The 20,793-nt window shown below is 35.4% G+C and overlaps 1 protein-coding gene and 1 pseudogene across 3 annotated transcripts in view; both read right to left on the reverse strand.

Annotated features, from left to right (window-relative positions):
- The window catches only part of Zng1a (Zn regulated GTPase metalloprotein activator 1A), an 88,744-nt gene that overhangs the window by 34,352 nt on the left and 33,599 nt on the right, over nt 1–20,793 (reverse strand). For 2 of the 3 annotated variants that reach the window (XM_063250288.1, XM_003472271.5), the window contains exons 10-15: nt 17,090–17,146; nt 13,438–13,489; nt 11,242–11,310; nt 11,074–11,139; nt 5,588–5,717; nt 4,924–5,226 (exon numbers count right to left, since the gene is read on the reverse strand). In XM_063250288.1, the coding sequence (XP_063106358.1) occupies nt 5,120–5,226; nt 5,588–5,717; nt 11,074–11,139; nt 11,242–11,310; nt 13,438–13,489; nt 17,090–17,146 (481 nt within the window). In that variant the 3' untranslated portion in view covers nt 4,924–5,119. Of the gene's footprint in view, nt 1–4,923; nt 5,227–5,587; nt 5,718–11,073; nt 11,140–11,241; nt 11,311–13,437; nt 13,490–17,089; nt 17,147–20,793 lie in introns of those variants that run through there. The other variant, XR_010048011.1, reaches the window with a different exon arrangement.
- On the reverse strand, nt 5,681–11,067 carry LOC106028165 (importin subunit alpha-1-like; annotated as a pseudogene).

Below are 20,793 nucleotides of genomic sequence, written 5' to 3' on the forward strand. Positions count from 1 at the left end.
CAATCCTGGTGCTATAACAGGAACAGAAAAGCCTCAGTGTGGAAGCTGGAGCCCGCGGCATTGGAAGCCGCGATTTGGGTTTCCCGCCGCGCGGCGGCTGTGTCTACATTGGCTTGGCAGGGAGAGAGATGTGCAGAAGCTCTGAGAACGGGAATCGGCGAACGGAGTTGAAAATAGGACGGGCGGGGAGCTGTGCATTGACTTGCGGTGAGGTGAGTGAGAGAAACTGACACTCTTCCCACGGTTTGGGAGACTCCAACAGAGGACATTCTGGGACTGGGCAGACTTGCGGGGGCAGGGTGCTGCGGCGACTTCAGCCACGTATCCTCCTCTCAAGCAGGATTGGTGAGAAGTGCCTAGCCTACGTGACGCTGCTGGCTGAGACCCAGTGGGCTAGCACAACCCAGATCCCAGAGCCTGAGGGTGACCTGGAGGGGTGGGCCCCACATAGGCTGCCTAATCTGCAACTTCCTGGTGTGCTGCGGTGGGCGGGAACACCTAGCCTGCGCAATTCAATCAGACTGTGGCTGACAGGAAAGGAAGCTGGGCCTCCTATATACGCTTGCATATATAAGGAACAAAGAATATGGGAAGAGGGAGCAACAAGAAAGGCCCTTCGGCCCCCAATCCTGAGAAACAGGCAATAGCGGTCACCGCACCAATAGACATAAAGCACCATCTAAAGAGCCTCATAGATCAGCTCAGGAATGAAGTTATTAATGACCTGAAGCTAGAAATAAGCAGAATAGTTAGAGAAATGCTAAGCACCACCCAAGAAAAAACAGATGGTGGAATGGAAGATCAGAAAGAGGGGAGAATTGTTTGATGGAGAAAATAGAGAAAGCATAGAATACATGAAGCAGGTTCAAAGAGACTACCAGGAAACTAAAAACTCTATCGAAAACTGGCATAACAGCTTGAAAGAAACTAAGGACAGACTATCTGAACTGGAGGGCAGATTTGTAATATGGGAGAATGAAATGAAAAACTTCTTAAAAGTAACAAAGAAACAAACAGCAATAATACAAAGACTAGAAGATGATAAGAGGATCCATAACTTAAGAATTAAGAACATAAAAGAAGTAGGGACACAAACAAATGAACTACAAAAGCTACTCACAGAAATAATCCAGGAGAATTTTCCTAATTTAGCAAAAGGTAAAGATACTCAGATGTCTGAGGCCTACAGGACCCCAGCCACCTACAACCCAAACAGAGCAACACCCAGGCATATAATAAAAATTCCAGAAATTCAATACAAGATCAGAATATTAAAAGCTGTCAGAGACAAGAAACAGACCACTTACACCCATCAGGATTACAGGAGATTTCTCTGCACAAACCATCAAATCACGAAGAGTGTGGGGGGAAATAATTCAAGCTTTGAAAGATAACAATCTCCAGCCAAGATTGATATATCCTGCACAACTATCCCTGGAAATTGATGGAAAAACAAGGTGCTTCCAGGATAAAGAGGAACGAGGGGAATATGCAACCACCAATTCAACTCTACAGAGAATACTACAGGATATTCTAAAAAAGAAAAATACAAGGAATCCAGAAATAGTGGCAGAGAGGCCACAATGAATGGAGCAGAAAACAAAATGAAGAAGACAAACTGACAACTAATGACAGAAAAAGAGCTCAACAGAAATGAGGCAGAGAAGATTGGATGATAGGAACAGCTATTTTGGAGAAAATGACATCTTAATAGGTAATACTGATTTAGTATCATCTTGTTTTGAAGTCTCATCAAGCTTTTGTTCTTCTGTCTCCATTGGTCTAAACAGGTTGTACCTTATTGGATTTTATTATGTATGATAGCATAAGCAAAAACTTTTAAAGACAAGGAGATTATACAGAAACCATTGTTCATTTTCTGTTGGTTGATTCTAAATACCCTGTAATGCTGTCATTCTCTTAAATGGTTTTACATTGTTTTGATATATTTGATGCTACAGTATACGAAGTTATACTCGAAGATTTCAAGGAAAGAGACAATATGGTAACTACTTTTATGTCAGGATTATCTTGTGGTGAAACACTATTCTGCTTAAATGGTTATGTTTTGATCTGCGCTGTTTTGCTGTTATGCCCTCTTTTATCTCAATCTTCACTTCATTATTTACTTTTTTATTTTTATCCTTTTAATTAAGGGAAAAATAAATAAAAAATAGCAGGATATATTATAGTAACCCACTTTGACTTTCCATTATCTTGATTTAAAGCCCTGTATTACTCTCACCATCTTATTTTTGACTGATGTCCCCCTATTCTGTTTTGCTTGATAGTACCAGGTTCGAAAGTTTAAGCCAACAGCTGTGAAGATAGTGAGATTCATTATAATGCCCATTCTCGTTGACTATTATCTACTTTTGAAGACCTATAATGTCTCCAATGTTTTGGTTTTGTCCTTTACTGTTTTGTTCAATTTATTATAACTGATGATATAGGCAATTCTATTAGAGATAGCAGGAGGCATTATGGTAACCATTGTTGATCACCTTGTATTATGCTTTTACATTATCTATTATGTCCACCCTTTTGATTTGATTGACTCTGTTCTGTTATGTCACATTTGGTTCTACTCCCTTCCAAAAAAGTAATAAGAACTGTGGGAGCAACAAAACCCAAAATGGGTAATTGTCATTGTACGAAAGAGAGGAAAAGAAAGTGCTCTAAATGATATAACTGCATGTATATATAAGTGTATAAGACAGATAATGATATCACTGAGTTTTGTTGGATCATTGAACAGAAGTGTTTGCAGTCTCACTGTTGGAATGTCCACTTTACAAGCTTTAATTTTGTGACTTGAACAATTATTTCTAAGATGACAATATGTAATCCATTAACTAGCGATTTCCTACTGTTTATTTTTTCTGTAAATCTGTGTAACTTGTACCCTTTCTCTGCTTTTTTTTTCTCCTTAAATAAAATTTTTTTTAAAAAAAGAGAGATTTCATCTCACTCTGGAAAGAATACTGCCATCAAGATATCAACTGATTAAAAATGTTGGCAAGGCTGCGGGGAAAAAGAAATGCTGCTTCACTATTGGTGGGAGTGTAGACTGGTGCAACTACTATGGAAATCACTATGGAGATTTTTCAGAAGACTAGGATCGGAAGTTTCATTCAATCCAGCTATTCCCCTCCTGGGTATTTTCCCAGAAAAACTGAAAAGGTCATGTCACAGGGATATATGTGTACCCATGTTCATAGCAGCACAATTTGTAATAGCTAAATCTTGGAAACAACCGAAATGCCCATCAACTGCAGAGTGGATGAAAAAGATCTGGTATTTTTATGCAAAGGAATATCACTCAGCTATAAAAAGATGACCTGGAGGCCTTCATAGGTAAATAGAGGCAACTTGAGACTATTTCCATAAGTGAAACAAATAAGAATCATATTTATAAATATCACATTGTGTCTTTAGTGTAAAAAGTAATAAGAACTGTAGGAGTAATAAAACCCAAAATGTGTAATTGCTATTATAAAAAAGAAGAAAAGAAAGTGCTCTAAAGGATATAACTGCATGTATCTTTAAGTGTGTAAGACAGATAACCATATTACTAAGTTTTTGTTGGATTGTTGAGCAGAACAGTTTGTAGTCTCACTGTTTGAATATCCACTTTGTATGCTTTCATTTTGTAACTTGAACAACTATTTGTAAGATGACAATATGTAATTTATCAACTAGTGACTTCTTAGTTTTTTTGAAATTCTGTATTATTTCTACTTTTATCTATTTTGCTTTTTTTACTCTTTAAATAAAATTTTAAAAAAAGAAATCACTAACAGAGTTAAAAAGAAAACGCACAGAATAGGAAAAAAATTTAGCTAACTGTCCCTCAGACGAAAGACTTATTATCTAGAACATACAAAAGAACTGAAAAATATCAGACCCTCCCCCCCAATTCAAAAAGACCCAATCCAAAAATGGGCATCTGAGATGAATATGCACTTCTTAAATAAAGAAACACAAATGGCAAATATATGAAAGTTCAGTGTCATTAGTCTTTAAAGAAATGCAAATTAAAACAAGGCTGAGACTCCACCTCACTCCAGAAAAAATAGCTATCATCAAGAATCAACCAGTAACAAATGCTGGTGAGGCTGTGGGGAAAAAGGAACCCTTCTCCACTGTTGGGAAGTGTAGACTGGGTACAATCACTGTGGAAATCAGTGTGGAGATTTCTTTAAAAACTAGGATTGGAGGTCCCATTCAATCTAGCTATTCTCGTTCTAGATATTTTCCAAGAACTGAAAACATCATACCACAGCAATACATGTGTACCCATGTTTATAGCAGCGCAATTTGTAATAGATAAATTTTGGAAACATTCTAAATGCCCATCTACTACAGAATGGATTAAATAAGATGTGGTATTTTTATACAATGAGTATTACTCAGCTATAAAAAAGGATAACCTTGAGGCTTTTACAGGTAAATGGAGTAACCTGACACCATACTCATAAGTGAAATAAATCACACTCTAATTGTAGTCTCCCTAGTATAAAAAACTTTTCAGCTTGTAATTATTCTACTGATCTGTTAGTTCATCAAAAGGAACAATTTGTGCTTTCATTGTCTGTTTGAACATTTTATGCTTATATTTTGTAATATGAACAACAACTTTGAAGATAACAATACTGAATATGTAAGCAATGTTAATCTCCTATTATTTTATTTTGAAATTCTGTACCATCGTTTTTATTTTTTGTTTTAAAATTTAAAAAATAATAAACTTTTTTGATAAAACGTATCTTTGAAATCAGCTGAAGTTCTACAAGAAAATGAAAATGTGGAAGCCTAGTATCATTATTACAAATAATGGGTGAAAAGTTCATGTATAAACTTCAATATGAATTCAGAAAGAAAGCTTTGTGAATCACTTGTCTCCCTCCAAAAAATAAAAACTTCAGGTGATGTTATATTTTATTTTATGAATGTCAATGTTTTATAATACTGATTTACTAAGCTTTACATATTGTATAAAATAAATACTATTTTTAAGTACACTGAAGTTCATAAAAGAAATCATCAAAGAATAATGACTAAAATATCCCCAGTAGCAAACTTTTTTACCCAATCTGTTTGGTAAATGCTTCCACTGTTATAGACATATAACATCTTCTTTGAAATGTGCTGTCTGCTGCTTTTCTGTTTCTGTTACAGTAGCTATAAACAGTTGCTTAAGGATGTCCTTATCTAAATTCCTGCCTGCAAACAAAACACATCGATTATATCATGCTTATTAGAATGACACAATTCACTTATCAATTCCAGATTTTTAAATGCTTAGTGATCTTCAGAAATTTACAAAAACAATAGTAACTGAGTAATTGCCTCTCTAACTTTCTAGTTAAGTTTCAAAACCAAACTGGTGCTTAGTATAATCACTTTTCTAGAATTGTGTGAACAGTAAAAGGCATAACAGGTTCACATGAAGTTATCACGATTAAGAGAAATACATTAACCATAAGCTCGATTACAAGAGGATCTGATTAACACTGCTCAAGCAGCATACTATATCCCTCGCAAATCTTTTTTAGCTTGAGAAATTTTATTGTTTGTCACCTACCAATAAATACCAATCGATTTGTTCTCTCAGTATCATCAGTCCAGCTCACTGGAGTCTCTTCCAGGTCATAGAGTTCATGGACACCTTGGACAATCACTTGCTGTGGTTTATCTGTGATTGACACCAGTCCCTGCTCAAAGAAAAATAATCAGCCTCAATATAAACTTAAAAGCAGAAATAGTTCATAAATGTTGATTACGTTTTGCTATTTCTCTTTCAAAATACAAACTAAAATTGTGAAAATTATTTAATTCTAATTATTGATGCATTGAAAAATCATTTTTAAAAACCTCTTATTTAAAAAAAAAGTTCTGTGTATACCGATTCTTTTTGAAAATTCCTTTCTGTCCATGAGTCAATGCCATTCATGGACTATAGGAGAAGAGCACAAGAAGTCACCAAGAAGCAAGCTTTCCCTGAGAATCAGTGCCATGCATGGGCCACAGGAAGGCGAGCCAGATGCCAACCCCTTCCAGCATGTGGGCTGGGAAACAAAAAGAGCCAACCCTTACTCTACCCCCACCTTGCTGAGACCGGCAGATCTGGAGAAACACAGGCTGTGAGGATGGCTATTGAGGTAAAATACAATTTAATGCTTGTAGTGTTTAGCGTTTCACTGACTTTGCAGGCCTAAAGCTGGTAGCTTGATCATCTACTCAGAGGATAACAATACACAGTGTTGCATCTAAGGGGGATCTCCTTCTAAAGGCAGTAGCCATTGTTTATTTCCTATTTTCTTGTTTTGAAGTCCTGTATCATCTTGTTTTGTTGGGTGGGGGTTTTATTCTCTTTTGTTTTGTTTGATTTTGTTTTATCAGATGGCATGAGCAGCTATTTCAAAGATAGCAAGATATATTATGGTAGCCATTTTGGATTTACTATTTATCCTGTTTCAAAGTCCTTTATTGCATTCATTGTTTTGTTTTTATTGGTTCTGTTCCATTCTGCTTTGTTTGATTTTTACTATGTCTGAAGGTATCTGCAGCTATTTTGGAGACAGCAAGAGGCATTATAGTAACCATTGTTAATTTCCTATTGTTTTGAAATCTGGTGTCACTTACACTACTTTGTTTTGAATGGCTTTATTCTGTTTTATTTTGCTTGGTTTTATTCTCTGTAATTTTTTTTTTTAATTCCCTTTTTTCTTTTTGGTAAAGCAAAGGGTGGAATTTAATCTTTGCTTATAGGACACTGCAAAATGTAAAATTCCACACAGAAATAAAAACTCCTTGAGAGGATAAGCTTCATACACTATGTACAGTTTGAAACTGTTGGGGCTGGGGGTTTAGCTCAGCGGCATAAGCACCTGCCTTGCAAGCAGGCGGTCGTGAGTTCAATCCCCGGTACCGATAAAAATGAAAAAGACAAAAAAAAAAAAAAAAAAGAAACTGTTCAAGTACAGTTTGGTTGTAAGAAGGCTGCAATGACAAACACATTTAAAAAAAAAAAAAAGAGTTCTTAGTAGAGAAAGAGACAAACTTATACCAAACACAGTACACAACAAAAACTGATGCCTCCTCAGCTGTATGCCTAGAGGTTAAAGGCACCAGGACTCTGTCCTGAACTTAGAAAGTGTAGCCTTCAGAGATAGTTTCTGGCTCAGTGTTTTGATCTTCTTCCTCCTTTACTGGGAAATACTTCTCAATCAAGTTTAATGAGGCCTTTTACACAGACTCATTTTCATGGTCCTGTAGAGATTCCATCTCGTCCAAGCCTCTGGATTCTTTGATCACTACACTAAACTCAGTTTCATCTATTTTCTCAGCAGCCTGAAAGATACTTAGAACAAGAATAATTTTTGTATCTTTTGCAGTTAAGAGGTTCAACACAATGAACAAGGTATACAATCTGGTCAACTGTCCCATCACCCGTATAGTTGGTCACGGCCCAAACAGCTTTCTGTTGTGTCTTAAAGTCTGCCTTGGAGAGGACACTGACAAGGAACGGGACTGACACATGATTTACAATGTGCTGTATCTGGTCCTGCCAGCCAGCTATGATGTTTGACATGTCCATGTAGCTTCCTTCTGAGTATTAGTTTTGGGGTGAATGAGCAGGCTGGGAAAGACAGCAAGTGCTCCTGCATCCATTACAATCTGAGGCTGTTCATCTTTTCCAGTGACATTATTCCCTATGGCTCTTAGCGTGGGAGTCAGAATGGATAATTCTGTTGATCCTAGAAGCTTCACCCGATGGGACACAATTCCCAGTTTTACAACCATTGCAATGCGTTCATTTGGACCATCAGTAAGGTAAGACACAGCCCAGCAGGTATCTGCTAATACTTCAAGATCACTGTAACGTAGAAGATGAACCAAGCTAGGAAGAACATGGTCAACAGCATCTAACAGGGGTGCAGGATTCTTGTTACAGCAAAGGTTTGAAGCATCCAGGTGAGATCATGTAAGTAACCATCTGCTAAAGATGACATATCTGAAACTGCATAAAGACCCAAGAATATGTCAATTCCACCATATTTGATAACCAAGTCTCAGAAAACTGAACCATCACCTGCAATGTTTCCTAGAGCCCAGACAGCCTGTTCACTAATGTGAGCGTGGGGAGATGCCAAGAGAGAAATGAGTGCTGAGATAGCACCTCCATCCACCACATCCTTGGTCTGCTCTGATGACTCAGAAGCAATCTAAGCGAATGCCCAAGCAGACTCAAAATGAATGGTATTCCAGTCGGTTCTGCCCAAGGATACAAATTTTGAATCAAAACAGCCTGGATTATGTGATCTATGGGGGCTGTTTCTCCCCAGAAAGCAGCTGCCTCCCAGCCTGAGTAGCCTGGAGCTAGCATTCAAGATCACTGCAACCATTTATATCTTTGATGGTGCCATGAACCGTCCAACTCATAGCACCCTGTTGCCACAGTTTTCCTGCAGTGATGAAGCTGCATCAGCAGGAAATGAGCTTACATTTCTCCTTTTCAGGCTCTGCTCATCCTTCTGAGCCTTCCTCAGTTCCACATGAACTTCTGTTTGTCACCGCCTCATTTCAGTACTATCATTTCCCTAGTTCTTGAATCTGTTCAGCCAGGCAGCTGGTGAATTAGCATTCTCATTGGTGGGCATGGTTATGAGACAAAGAAAGCAGCTGTGGATGGAGTGCTCTTGAAATGTCCATTGTTGTGGAGCCCATAAACAGTGCAAAATTCCCTTTTCTGATAAAAAAAAAAAATCTAATATTCTTTCACTGCTCACAAAACAAAAACTGAAACAACAAAATAAAATGTTATGGTACAATAGCCTGCTGATTATCCACTCAAGAATGTGATATTCCTAATCCCATGTGATAATTCCTAACCCTAATGTGATATTCCTAATGTGAGTTAGTGGGAAAACTTGAGAAGCAAAGGATTCTGGTGATTAATCAGATTTGAAAATGTGTTATAATAAATGGTCTAGACAATAGTAACATAGAAGAAAAATTATTATAGTCTGTATAAAGTTCACAAACTAGTCATTTCTAACACAAAATTTTTTGGCATATTTGTGTATTTTGGGTGTATTTCCTTTCTGTTTTTCTTCTAGTTTTATGTTCTGCTTTTTAAGTTTGAACTTTTATAATAAATTCCTTTTATTTTATGTAAGTATCAATTTTTTGTTAGTTATATAAAAATTATGAAGCTTTTGCAGTCATTTTATACTTTAAACAAGATGATGAGTTTACAACTAAAACTTTGTAACAGGAAAATGAAGAAAGGCTATGAAGGGATTCTGTTTTGCCCCAGAATCCCTGTTTTGATAGAAGGAAGGCTAAAGGAAAAATCAAAGGACAAATATTAAGAAATGATCATACAAGTGCAAAATCCAGACTGAAATGATACAAAGACAAGCCACTAAATTCTGCACAGGTGTCAGAACTGGCTTAGTATAAATGCCCAAACTGCTACTTTTCTAAGAAACAATGCCACATTCAATACTAACAGATGAAAGCAGTTACAGAAGAAATGCTCAGCCAGTTAGAATCGTGGAATGTTGATGATGTTGCAGTCATAAAGCTGCAGCAGGATCAGGCTTAGTGCCTTTGTGTGAGAGCAATATGGAAGTAAACTAGGATTACCTATGCTGTTCTGAAGTGCTAATCCTAGGCAGAACCAGCATAATGAATAAAGAAATCCAAATCTAAGTAGTCTCAACCTATTATTCTAGTACCCCAGGATGTCAGTGCTACCTGGAGAGAGAATCTAGTTATTAACAGTAATAAGAACTTTATGCACATTCTTTTTAAGATAACAAGAGGCAGTATGGTAACCATTGTTCATCACCTTGTATTTTGTTTTTACATTATGTATTATGTCCATCCTTTTGATTTGACTGACTCTGTCCTGGTACGTCACATTTGGTTTTACTTTCTTCAAAAAAAAAAAAAATAATAAGAAGAAGAAGAACTGTGGGAGTAATAAAACCCAAAATGTGTAATTGTCATTGTACAAAAGAAAGGAAAAGGAAGTTCTCTAAAAGATATAACTGCATATATATTTAAGTGTATAAGATAGATAACCATATTACTGTTTGCAGTCTCACTGTTTGAAAGTCCCCTCTATATGCTTTAATTTTGTAACTTCAACAACTATTTCTAAGATGACAATATGTAATTAACTAGTGATTTCCTACTGTTTATTTTTTCTGAAATTCTGTATAACTTGTACCCTTTTTCTGTTTTTTTTTTTTTCTTTTTTCTCCTTAAATAAAATTTTAAAAAAAAAGAACTTTATACACATTTGGGAAATCACAAGAATAGCTATTCTAATGACTGCTGATTGATGGCTACACTTAAAACCATTGCTTTCTTGGGGCTGAGGATTTAGCTCAGTGGCATAAGCACCTGCCTTGCAAGCAGGCAGTCATGAGTTCAATCCCGGGTACCGATAAAAAGTTAAAAAAAAAAAAAAAAAACACTGCTTTCTGGGGGAGAAAATGACTTTCATAACATATACCCAAGTGTCAAGTAATATAAATAAGATTCCAGACACAGAACAAGAATTCTTCTAGTTCTCCATAACTTTTTGGTGTATGACAGAATGTTCAGTGTCTACGAAGCACATGAGTTTTAACACTAGCAGGATTTTTCACATTATTTCCCTGTTAAATGAAGCTGTCTTAGAGACACAAGCCGTCTGCCCTAAGTGATGCTATAAAGCACACTCTGTGTGCCAAGAGGAAGAGAACTTTAACAGAAGCAAGCTCATTACCCACCTACCTGCTTAGAACCCCAGGGTACAAGGGCAGGGACTAACATTTTCAAAGTCCACAGACTATTGGCTGCAACACTAACTGAAGCTGTACAAATAAATAATGCTTCCTGCAGTAATTTTAAAAGATCCTTTTTTGCAATGTAAATGACAGAAATAAAAGTAGACAAAGGTTATTTGTGCAAAAACCAGTGATTCTGTCTAAAAATCCAAATATGGTTTTTACATAATAACCAAACGGAGGACCTGCCCAGAAACCTGCAAAGGTAAGCTGCATACTGCACCTTTAGCCGTATGACCTCCATGCAGTGACCGTCCTTGTTTCTCACATTCTTTTCCCACAGGAGATTCTGTATCAAGTGACATATTTTAATAAGATCAACCACTGCTAACAGCAACAACTATACAACAAACAGTTGATAAATTATTAATCAGTTAAAAATTACATTCACCTGAATAAATACATTTAGACTTTCTTCCTTTACATTTCCTGGTACTTCGAATGTGATTGTAACAATACTCTGTAAATCAACACAGATAATTATCTTTGATAGCAATATCAATATATTTTTTAAAAAATATAACCAGTTTTAAGGTGAAAATTAAGGAACATACAAAATCTTATATCATGTCTAATAACATATATTAATTCTGTCAATTCCACTTTTCTCATTATATGTGCCGATTTGTGGAATTAGCAACTCTATTTTCTATATTCTGTAGAACTCATCACCAGTGTGGTATTCACATAAAAACATCTCATGCAGGGGACTCATTATTTAACTCTTCTCCTGTGGAATTCTAGCAGTAAGAAGGAGTGGACCATCCTGACAATGTGCTGCGCCAGTGTCCTCACTTCACATGTTCACTCACCCTTCACAACAGGGAGGAAACAGAGCTACTCTCATTCTATACAGTGGGAGAAATAAAGCACTGAAAAACCATGCAGAGACAAGAGTATTTCTTAAAACTCAATGACGTGCAGCCTGGTGCAGTGGCGCACACCTGCAACCCAGATACCTAGGATGGTGAGGCAGAAAGACTGCAAGTTTGAGACCATCCAAAGGAACTCAGTGACATCATGTCTCAGAAATTAAAATAAAAAGGGCTGTAGATGTAGCCTAGTGGTGGAACACCTCCCAAACATGCATGAAGCCTTGGGTACTGAAGAATTCCCAGTACTAGAGAAAAATTTTCTGCTTTATCTGAAAAATAAGTAAAATCTTTTTATCTCTAACTGAACAAGTATATACCAAGTGGAAAAGAGTTCTGAGCAATAAGAATGACAGTATAATGTCACCTTTAACTTAGAACATTGACCTCATTTATAGAATATAGACTTTAAGATTTTTCTTTCTGATCTTAATACATTTCTCACTATCTATATAAATTTAGAAGCTTAAAATATCCTCTAACAGGTCCCATAATTAGAATTTAAACCTCCCTTTCCAAATACAACCCAAAATGTCAAATTTAATGACAAAAATACAGACTAAGCCCAGCATAAACAAAAATTCCACCCTATATAAGATGCTCATGCCATGCTCAAAATGGCTTAAAATACATATTATTAAAGAACACTAAAGCATAGTTTTGCAAAACTTCCTAGAACTGTTTATCTAGCCATACATTTTTATTCACCATTAGAAAATCATATATATGTATCATATATACATGTATATATACAGAAAATATAAAAAGACCAGCATTCTTTCTAAATCCAAACTTGGAGAGTAGCTAAAAGTATTACAGATCAATTTAGCCACAAATATATTGCTACTCAGTCTCCAGTGTTGCTAATGTTCTGAAAAGCAGAAAATACTACACTCATAGTCAGATAAAAGAAATACAAGTGAACTTCTGAAAAGGTTTGAAGCTGGACTTTATAATGTGAGGCAATTATCAACAAACTCAGCTATGCGCAGGTTGCTCAGGCAAGTCTAACTGTGAAACAGCTGTTTCACCCTGTCTCCCATCCTCATGTAACCATGGTGAAGGCCACCATCCCATGCTACTGGATCTTCCTGCTTGCTCCCAGTTCCAAAGTCCAATGCCACTTATGTTACTCTGCAGCACAACCCACTGTAATTTCTCTTTGCTTCAAAATTTTAAATCCAAAATTACAGATCAAGATTCCAGTAGCAAAGAAAAAAATAAAAGATTCTAATACCAACCAACCACTACAACTTATGCATCAGAGACCTGCTCTTCCACCCAGCAGAGTTTCAATTTTATTCTGCTACCTGAAGGTCAAACCTAGTTAATTTTTATTTAAATAAGTCACGCTTATGCTAGACATTTACTTAATTAGTTACTTCAATACAGTTAAAAACAGACTATAGGCAAAGCCCTCCGGCTGGTTTTAAGTAGAAATTCCCATCACGAGGACTCATTCAAATATGTTCAGTTACTACAGGAGAAATGGTAAGCACAATTTCCTAAAATTCTAAGCACTTCGGAAATGTATGTTTTAATGAATTCCTATTATATGTTAGGAAGTTGGGTTACATGATCTCAAAAACACGACATTTCTGGAAACTACCAACACGGTTCAAAAATGCCATTTTAGAAAGAGATCAAATAAGATAGTCCTAAATATAGCCAACTTAATGAAAGACACATTTTAAAAATAGTAAGTCTTTTTTTACCCGATCAAGATGAGGTTGTGCTGTTGGCACATGCTGCAGTTTTTCCTGAAAACTAAAAGCAACCAATTGAGTTTAGTGATGATGCCAATACATTTAACCCTATACATTACTCAGAGACACAAAGCCCAACAGGGAAGAGATTTTCCAAAACTGAATCAAATATATATATTTAATTTTGTATATTCTAGTAGAGAAATAGTCTAACAATATTTATATGTTCACAAAGAGAAAATCTTTTGACAGATTAAGCTTTTAAATTTTTCTTTAAAATGCACACATATTCATAATGGAAGCACAATAAAAAGAAAAGCTAATGTTTTAGTAATATTCTTTTGTGTATCAGTATATTCTTTGTAATTCAACTAAGCCCAATGCAGGTTTATAAAAATATATATAATCATTTTAATGCTGCTTGAAGTTTCTCAGTTTCACTGTGCTTCTTAATATAAAAATAATACTGAGAACTAAAGAAAGTTACAAGGATAAATTTTCTTTTATTAAAGTTTTCCCTTGAAATCTAGTTATTAAAAAAAAACTATCCATAAGTACAAATGTTCTCTATGATCAACAGTCAAAACAGTCAAAATCTTAAGAATGTATTGTTTTGATATGAAAAGAGCCAAAAGATCAATACAGCATAACAAATTACAATCATAACTGTAGGAGACATTTAGACACTGGTGGGGGTGGGAGGGCAGGACTTAAAACCTTGCAGATGTTCAGCCTTGAAGAACAGTGAGGCATAAATTAGTAACAGCAAGTTTAGGAAAGAGAAGGGGGTTATAAGAACTGTTCTAGAGAATAAGTCTCTTTGGGGGGTCTTAGTAGGGAAAGTGTCATATTAAATCCTTCCCAGCTGGTTGCTCAGGAAAAGATTCTCCTGTTTTGCAGCTAAGCAGAAAGAAAAGTTATACAAAGGCCTTATGGATAGTGGTGGGATCACATTAAACACTTACTTCTGTAAGTGTTACTAAAGCATTATAACTGCTCCTAATCAAGTGAAGAATGAGATCAGAAAACCACTGAACTATCAGACACTTTTTCCACATGGCTAACGTTTAATATTGGACAATGACAAAGTACACTTTCATATGTATGCAAAAGGTAAAAATGTAACTATGATCTAAATGTTTAGTTTCTGGTAAATTTCAGAATTTTGTACCTTAATTTGTTCTCTATCTTAAAAACAACAGAAAGTATGTACGTTACCTAAAGAAAATCTATGAATCAGAAAACCCATTTCGCACATTGACTTTTACCTTATTAACCCTTTTTATCTTAGTGCAGACCTAAAATAGTTTACAGTTTTATATATAACCCATTTAGTTCTTTTCACAGCAAGATGAAATTACCACGTTTTCGATTTCTTCTAGGTAAAATACATGAAGGGAAGAAGAAATGAAGACATCAAATAGGAAGTATTTTAGTGTTTTATATTAAATGACAATTAATTTGCAAGCTCTTAGACCCAACAGAGAAAAATTAGTTAAAGAAAGACAAACTTAAGGCAGTAATTATTTCATTTCCCAGCCTTGTAAATACATTTAAATATGGTTCAGGGTCTGTAAACACCGAAACAACCCACTGACTCAGTTGAAATACAGTTCTAAGCCCAGATGTGAAGGGTGAGGAAAAGGGAACACGCCAACCACAGAAGCAGCACTGATTACTCCAGTGAAACATACTGTAGTCTTGGATTTGAAAAAAGGATCAGCCAGATAGAAGATTGGCATGGGTTGGACTGGTGGACTCAAGTGGAAATGGACCTCATGACAAAGGCTCTCATGCATCAAGAATTAGGAGACAGAACCAGCAAACTAGCTCCCTGGTAAAGACAGTGCTAAAAAGGGAAAAAAGACTGTTTTTTAATGACAAAGGCTATACTTCAGATCATTTGCCTTTAATGGGATAAAGTTTTCATTTCTAAATTAAAAATACAAAAGCTGTGTAAAAAAAAAAAACCAATGTAATTGTGATTGCTTTTCATATTATTCAATCATTATCAAGCTTATATGAAATCGGGACTTAAAAGCTGACATCAGAGAAAATGCTTCAGGGTGCAAAAGAGAGATTTCGCAACCTCATAGAGAAGTGCTCAGAAATGATATATTTCTCCCATAAAGCAACAAGTTAGGCACTTTGATCATATAAACAACAGGGACCTTTTTAAATTAGAAAAATCAACTATAATTCAAGTACATCACATAGCTCTACTTTCCTATCGACTGGAACTATAAAGACAAATGTGGATCTTGTTGAAGTGCCCTAGGAATCTCCTTGTAATTTTAACCTATTATTTGGTTACTTTGCAAAGCCCAACTCTTAGAGGTAAAATAAATAGCTCTCATCTGAAGATCTGACTTTCACAATGACTAGTTTTAGTCTCATATCTACAATATCAAGTTGCAAAATAAGGAGATTATCATCCTGCCTATCGCACACTTACAGATGTGAAAACAGTAACAACTTTTTCACACACTAAATGGGAATTTAAATTGTCTTATTTATAAGAGTAAAGAAGTTCGGTAAAACACTACCCTACCCTACTCTATCTTGACAGTTTATTTTACATATTATGTTTTAAATCTGAACAATCTAAAGATGGAAGGGGAAAAACTAGTTAAAAAATTACTTTTAAAAGCATGGATAATTAGAATTGCACATATATTTGTGTTAATTTATACACACACATAGGAATTAGGAGTCATAAGTATAGAACCGTTCACCATGGAAATCTAGAAAGTAAACTGCCTTACCAACTTAAAATACCACAGAGGAGTCTATTTTAATGATTTTAAGCAGACACATTGAGACGTAAAAAGATGCTCACTGCAAGAATTATCTGCAATAGTCAAAATGTAGAAACAACTTAAATACTGTATCCATCAACTAATGAATAGATAAAGCAAATGTCCTACTTAGATTTATAGGAATATCATTCAGCCTTTAAAAAGGGAAAGGAGATCCTGTCATCTGCAGCAACATAGATGAACCTTTAGGACACCACGCTAAGTAAAATAAACTAGTCATCAAAGAACAAATATTGCAAAATTCACCCATAACAGGTCATTAGTAAAGCCCATAGAAGAAAACAGTAGAACAGCAGTTGCCAGGATACAAGCAGAGGAAAAAGAGAGACCTGTTATTCAGTAAGTAAAGTATTCAGATCTCTACAGTAAGCTGCAGAGATCTGTATCACACTCAAAAATTTGTTAGGAGGGTAGATCTCATGTTTTCACCATAATTAAACAAACAGATGCTGATGTCCAAGATAACCGATCTCACTTCCTTCCCTTATCAAAAAGATTTCCCCAGGAAAAGGTAGAAAACTAATCCATAAGTAAGTTGTGTGTGTGCATCCCAAGCTAAAATTTCCTATGCATTTGATGCATTTTCTATTAAACAGACTATTACAGTGGTTTGCTTAGAAATATTATTAATATATCTCTAACTACCATTTACACCATAATTCCTATGGAATAATGCACTGTGATGTACACACGAGCAACCAACAAAGTTTTCTGGTATGTACCTCAGGGTGATCTTGAATGACAGGAAGCTCAGACCAAGGGTATTCTTGTGTAAATCATTCCTATAGCTGTGGAATAAAAGTACATTACACTAAAAATGACCAAAATATTGAAAAACATACCTTATTCCAGAGAGACTATCAAAGGCATGAAGATCTAATATGTTAGTGAGATCAACTCTAAAACAAAGAAAATTTATGTGATCAGCTGAAAATTCTGTGAAACACATCCAACTAAGAAAAAAAACATTTTATCAAAACATAAGCAAAAAGATTCATCAAAATGTAGTATTTTGGAAAATGCCTAAAATGACAAGAAACAAAAATACTGTAAGATATTTTCTTAAAATTGAATGAATAAGGAAAAAATTAAGCTACTGTTTTAGCAAACTATAGTATTTTTTGTTTTTTTTATGCTCAGTTGTCTTTTTAGTCCTGAAGTCTAATCTACGAGCTTTCAAATACTATATTTTTATTGCTCACTCCCCAATTAGCTAAAAACTAAAACTTTACCAGCAGTTTAGAAACAAAACACACATAAATAACACAGTAACATATTTATATTCCAAATATCTTTCAAGTTTTATATTTCTTTTAGCTTTTTCCCAAAAGGCAAGGAGTCAGGGATGCAGGGTACAGCCACTGATAGAACACACTTAGGAGTCACAAGGCTCTGGGTTCAATCCCTAGCACTACCACCACCAATAACAACAGCACAACAAGAAACACTAGGCATCAAAAAACCACCGTATTAATATTAATTCACTCTAGTACCCTACCTACATACATGTGAGTTCTTTTATTCACAATAGGGTTGTAAGGAGAATGAAGTTTCCTGCTCTACTGAAATAGATTTATTTCTCTTAGAATTATTCATTAACAAACTTTGAATTAGTGATTCAAACCAGGTAACAACAACCTATCATGACAAGTATTAATTTTGTTTAGATACATAAAAGCAAACTTATAAAGGCAGGTGACTGATTTCCAATTCTAACAAAAGACAACTACTTCTCCATAATCAAAACTAAAATGAAGACTAACAAAAATGACCAAAGTATAATTAAATTTCAAAATCATACTCCAGATGTTTGCCCAATATTTATTAAATGTTCACAGACAAAACAAAAGCTCATTTGTCAGATTCAAGATTTTTTAAAAACACACACGCACATTTAAGAGAAAACCTCCCTTTAACTTAGGACTGCCCAGCTGTGCCTGCTTGCTCACTGTCAGCAGCCTGCCATCCACTCACACTTACAGCAACTATGTTCTGTTACATTATGAGTATGTAGCTTGGCACATACAGATCAATTCCCACTTAGGAAAATAAGAATACACTCAAGTTTTATGTTAATAGGCTGTAACATTTCAAATTCTGGACATTCTAGATGTGCTGAATTGGGAGAATAATCAAGCAAAGAAGTAACTGTCCCATGAAAACATTTTTGAGTATCGATTTACACCAAGATCAAAGTCTTAATATTAAACATTATTTCACTTTTCTACTTCACAGCTGAACACATATTTATATTAACAAGTTAAAAATGAATGAAGTTTCTCAAGTTTATCATCTTTACAAAACAGCTTAAAGTTTTAATAAGCTTTGCACATGGCAATTATGTGAAAATTTAAGTCAGTTTTAAAAAGCAACTTTCTAAACAGACTATTGTCTCACTGTGACAACGTCCTTGAGAATATTCATTATTTAGTGGTAAGTTTTGCTTTATACAAATTTCTGTGATTTCTCAGACAGGTTCAGTAATGAATCTGATCACACTCCATAGGAAATGAAATATCAAGTCTCTCACCAAATTCTCAATAGAGAGCAATGAGAGGAAAAAAGTCAAAGCTTCCAGATGGAACTTTTTATGAACATCCCCAGATGACAGTGTTACCATGAAAAAGAAATTTCTCACTCATTCAAAAAGTATGACTAAAAAACTAATTTTCATGGTATTGAATGTTTCATTTCCTCCTTAAGAAACTTTTTAAAAATCACCTCTTTTCCAAAACACTGAAATAAAAATCGTAACAAAACAAAAGGCCATTACTATCATTTAACACATTCACAAAGGAGCCATAATTCACATGTCTCACTGAACCACTGGTGGTGTACCCTTGACTGTCCCATTAGATGGCACAGAATGGTTGTGTATATACCACCAGTGGGACCATGTTAATAACCAAGTGGGAAAATAAAATGGAGAGAAGAAACTTCAACAGTTCACTTTTCTCTTTACTTACTGAAGTACCCACTGCAGCTACTACTATAGGAATACCAACAGTCATCTTTACAAACGCCTATAAGTCTCTCTACAGGGTATACCAGTCAATCCCAGATCTGTGAGTTATAAACACTGTCCAAATGCTCGGCCCTAAATTCTAGAAATAAATTTCCAAATGGTACCCACAACTTGAACCTGTTTACAAAATGAACTACAGGGATCACCTTTTCTAACCCTACTTCCCCCACCAGCACACACAAGCTGCCCTCCCTTCTTAGTATCTCCAATCTTGCAGAGAACAACCCCACACTGAGTCTGTCTTCCAATGGTCATACTGCTTTCAAAAATGCCTCATGAACTCCTCAATGCCTGCATAAGAAAAACCAAACTATATATTGTGGTATTCGATATTCTTTGTGGTGAGTTTTCAGTCTCCTCAGTCATACATTTTTTTCCCTCTGTTACATAAGGCCAAGTGTTCTAATCATTTAAACACATTTACAGGAGCCTGGAACACCAAGTTTTCCCATCCTGAAATCCTACTAAATACACAGTCATCCCTACTCTACCTCAGATCAATGATCACCTTTCCAGTCAAAATTTTCCTGACCCTTCACCAGCAAGTGAGTAGTTACTCCTTTATTTTCTTATTCTATTACTTTTTTTTTTTTTTTTTTTTTTGAGATAGGATCTCACTAAGTAGTTCAGGGTTGGCCTTGAACTCAATATATCTCCCAGGCTGGCTTCAGAGTCACAATGTTGCTTCAGTCTTCCAAATGCTGGAATTATAGGTGTGTGCCACCACACCAGCTATCTTCCTATTTTAATAGGGCCCTGTGCATTTACTATTCCTGTTGTGATGTATTAGTAATATACAATGTTTTTTTTTTTTTTGCTTGTTTGCTTCTCTCATTGCCTCAAATCACTAAAGATAATTTTTACCTTACCCATTGTTTAAATCTTCAATCTGCCATGAACTGCCTAGTAGCCAGTAAAATGTTCAGTATTGTGTTTGGATTAACTTATTACTGTGTTTTGGTTTTCTTCTATTTAGTTCATTTAAATCTTTAAAGATGAAAAAAAGTTTAAAAAAGATAATGGCCTATCTTCTAAGCTTCCTACTTCGGAAGTCAATGTAGTTCCCTAAAACTCCTATAGTATTTGCCTATAAATCAACCAAGTCACCGATAAGACAGTGTTACATACCATTCCCTCCCTTGCTCCGTCTCTTTCTCTCCCTCTTCCCCTCCATTTGTTCTAGGCACTGGGGTTGGACCCATGGACTTGTTGGTACATGCTAGGCAAGCACTTTACCACTGAACTATATCCTCAACCCTTACACCAAAGAGAGAATCTTTTCCTACACATGTTCATAATTGTTATACTTTTGTCAGTGTTTGTTAATCTCAAAATAGAAAAGGAGTTAAAATTTTAAAAATAAATGAGACTTCTATCAAAGTGATTTTGACAATTTTGGTAAGAACCAAATCTCTAGTTTCTAAACTGTGAATCTCAAGTTGCTATGCCTCAAAGGATTTTGGGAAATATTTAATGTAAGATTTATAATCCAGTAGACGAATTGTACTATGAATATCCTGT

This window comes from Cavia porcellus, unplaced genomic scaffold (assembly GCF_034190915.1).
Source record: "Cavia porcellus strain 051 isolate PalLab524CR breed Dunkin Hartley unplaced genomic scaffold, mCavPor4.1 scaffold_1, whole genome shotgun sequence".
In the NCBI taxonomy this organism is placed as follows: Eukaryota; Metazoa; Chordata; class Mammalia; order Rodentia; family Caviidae; genus Cavia; species Cavia porcellus.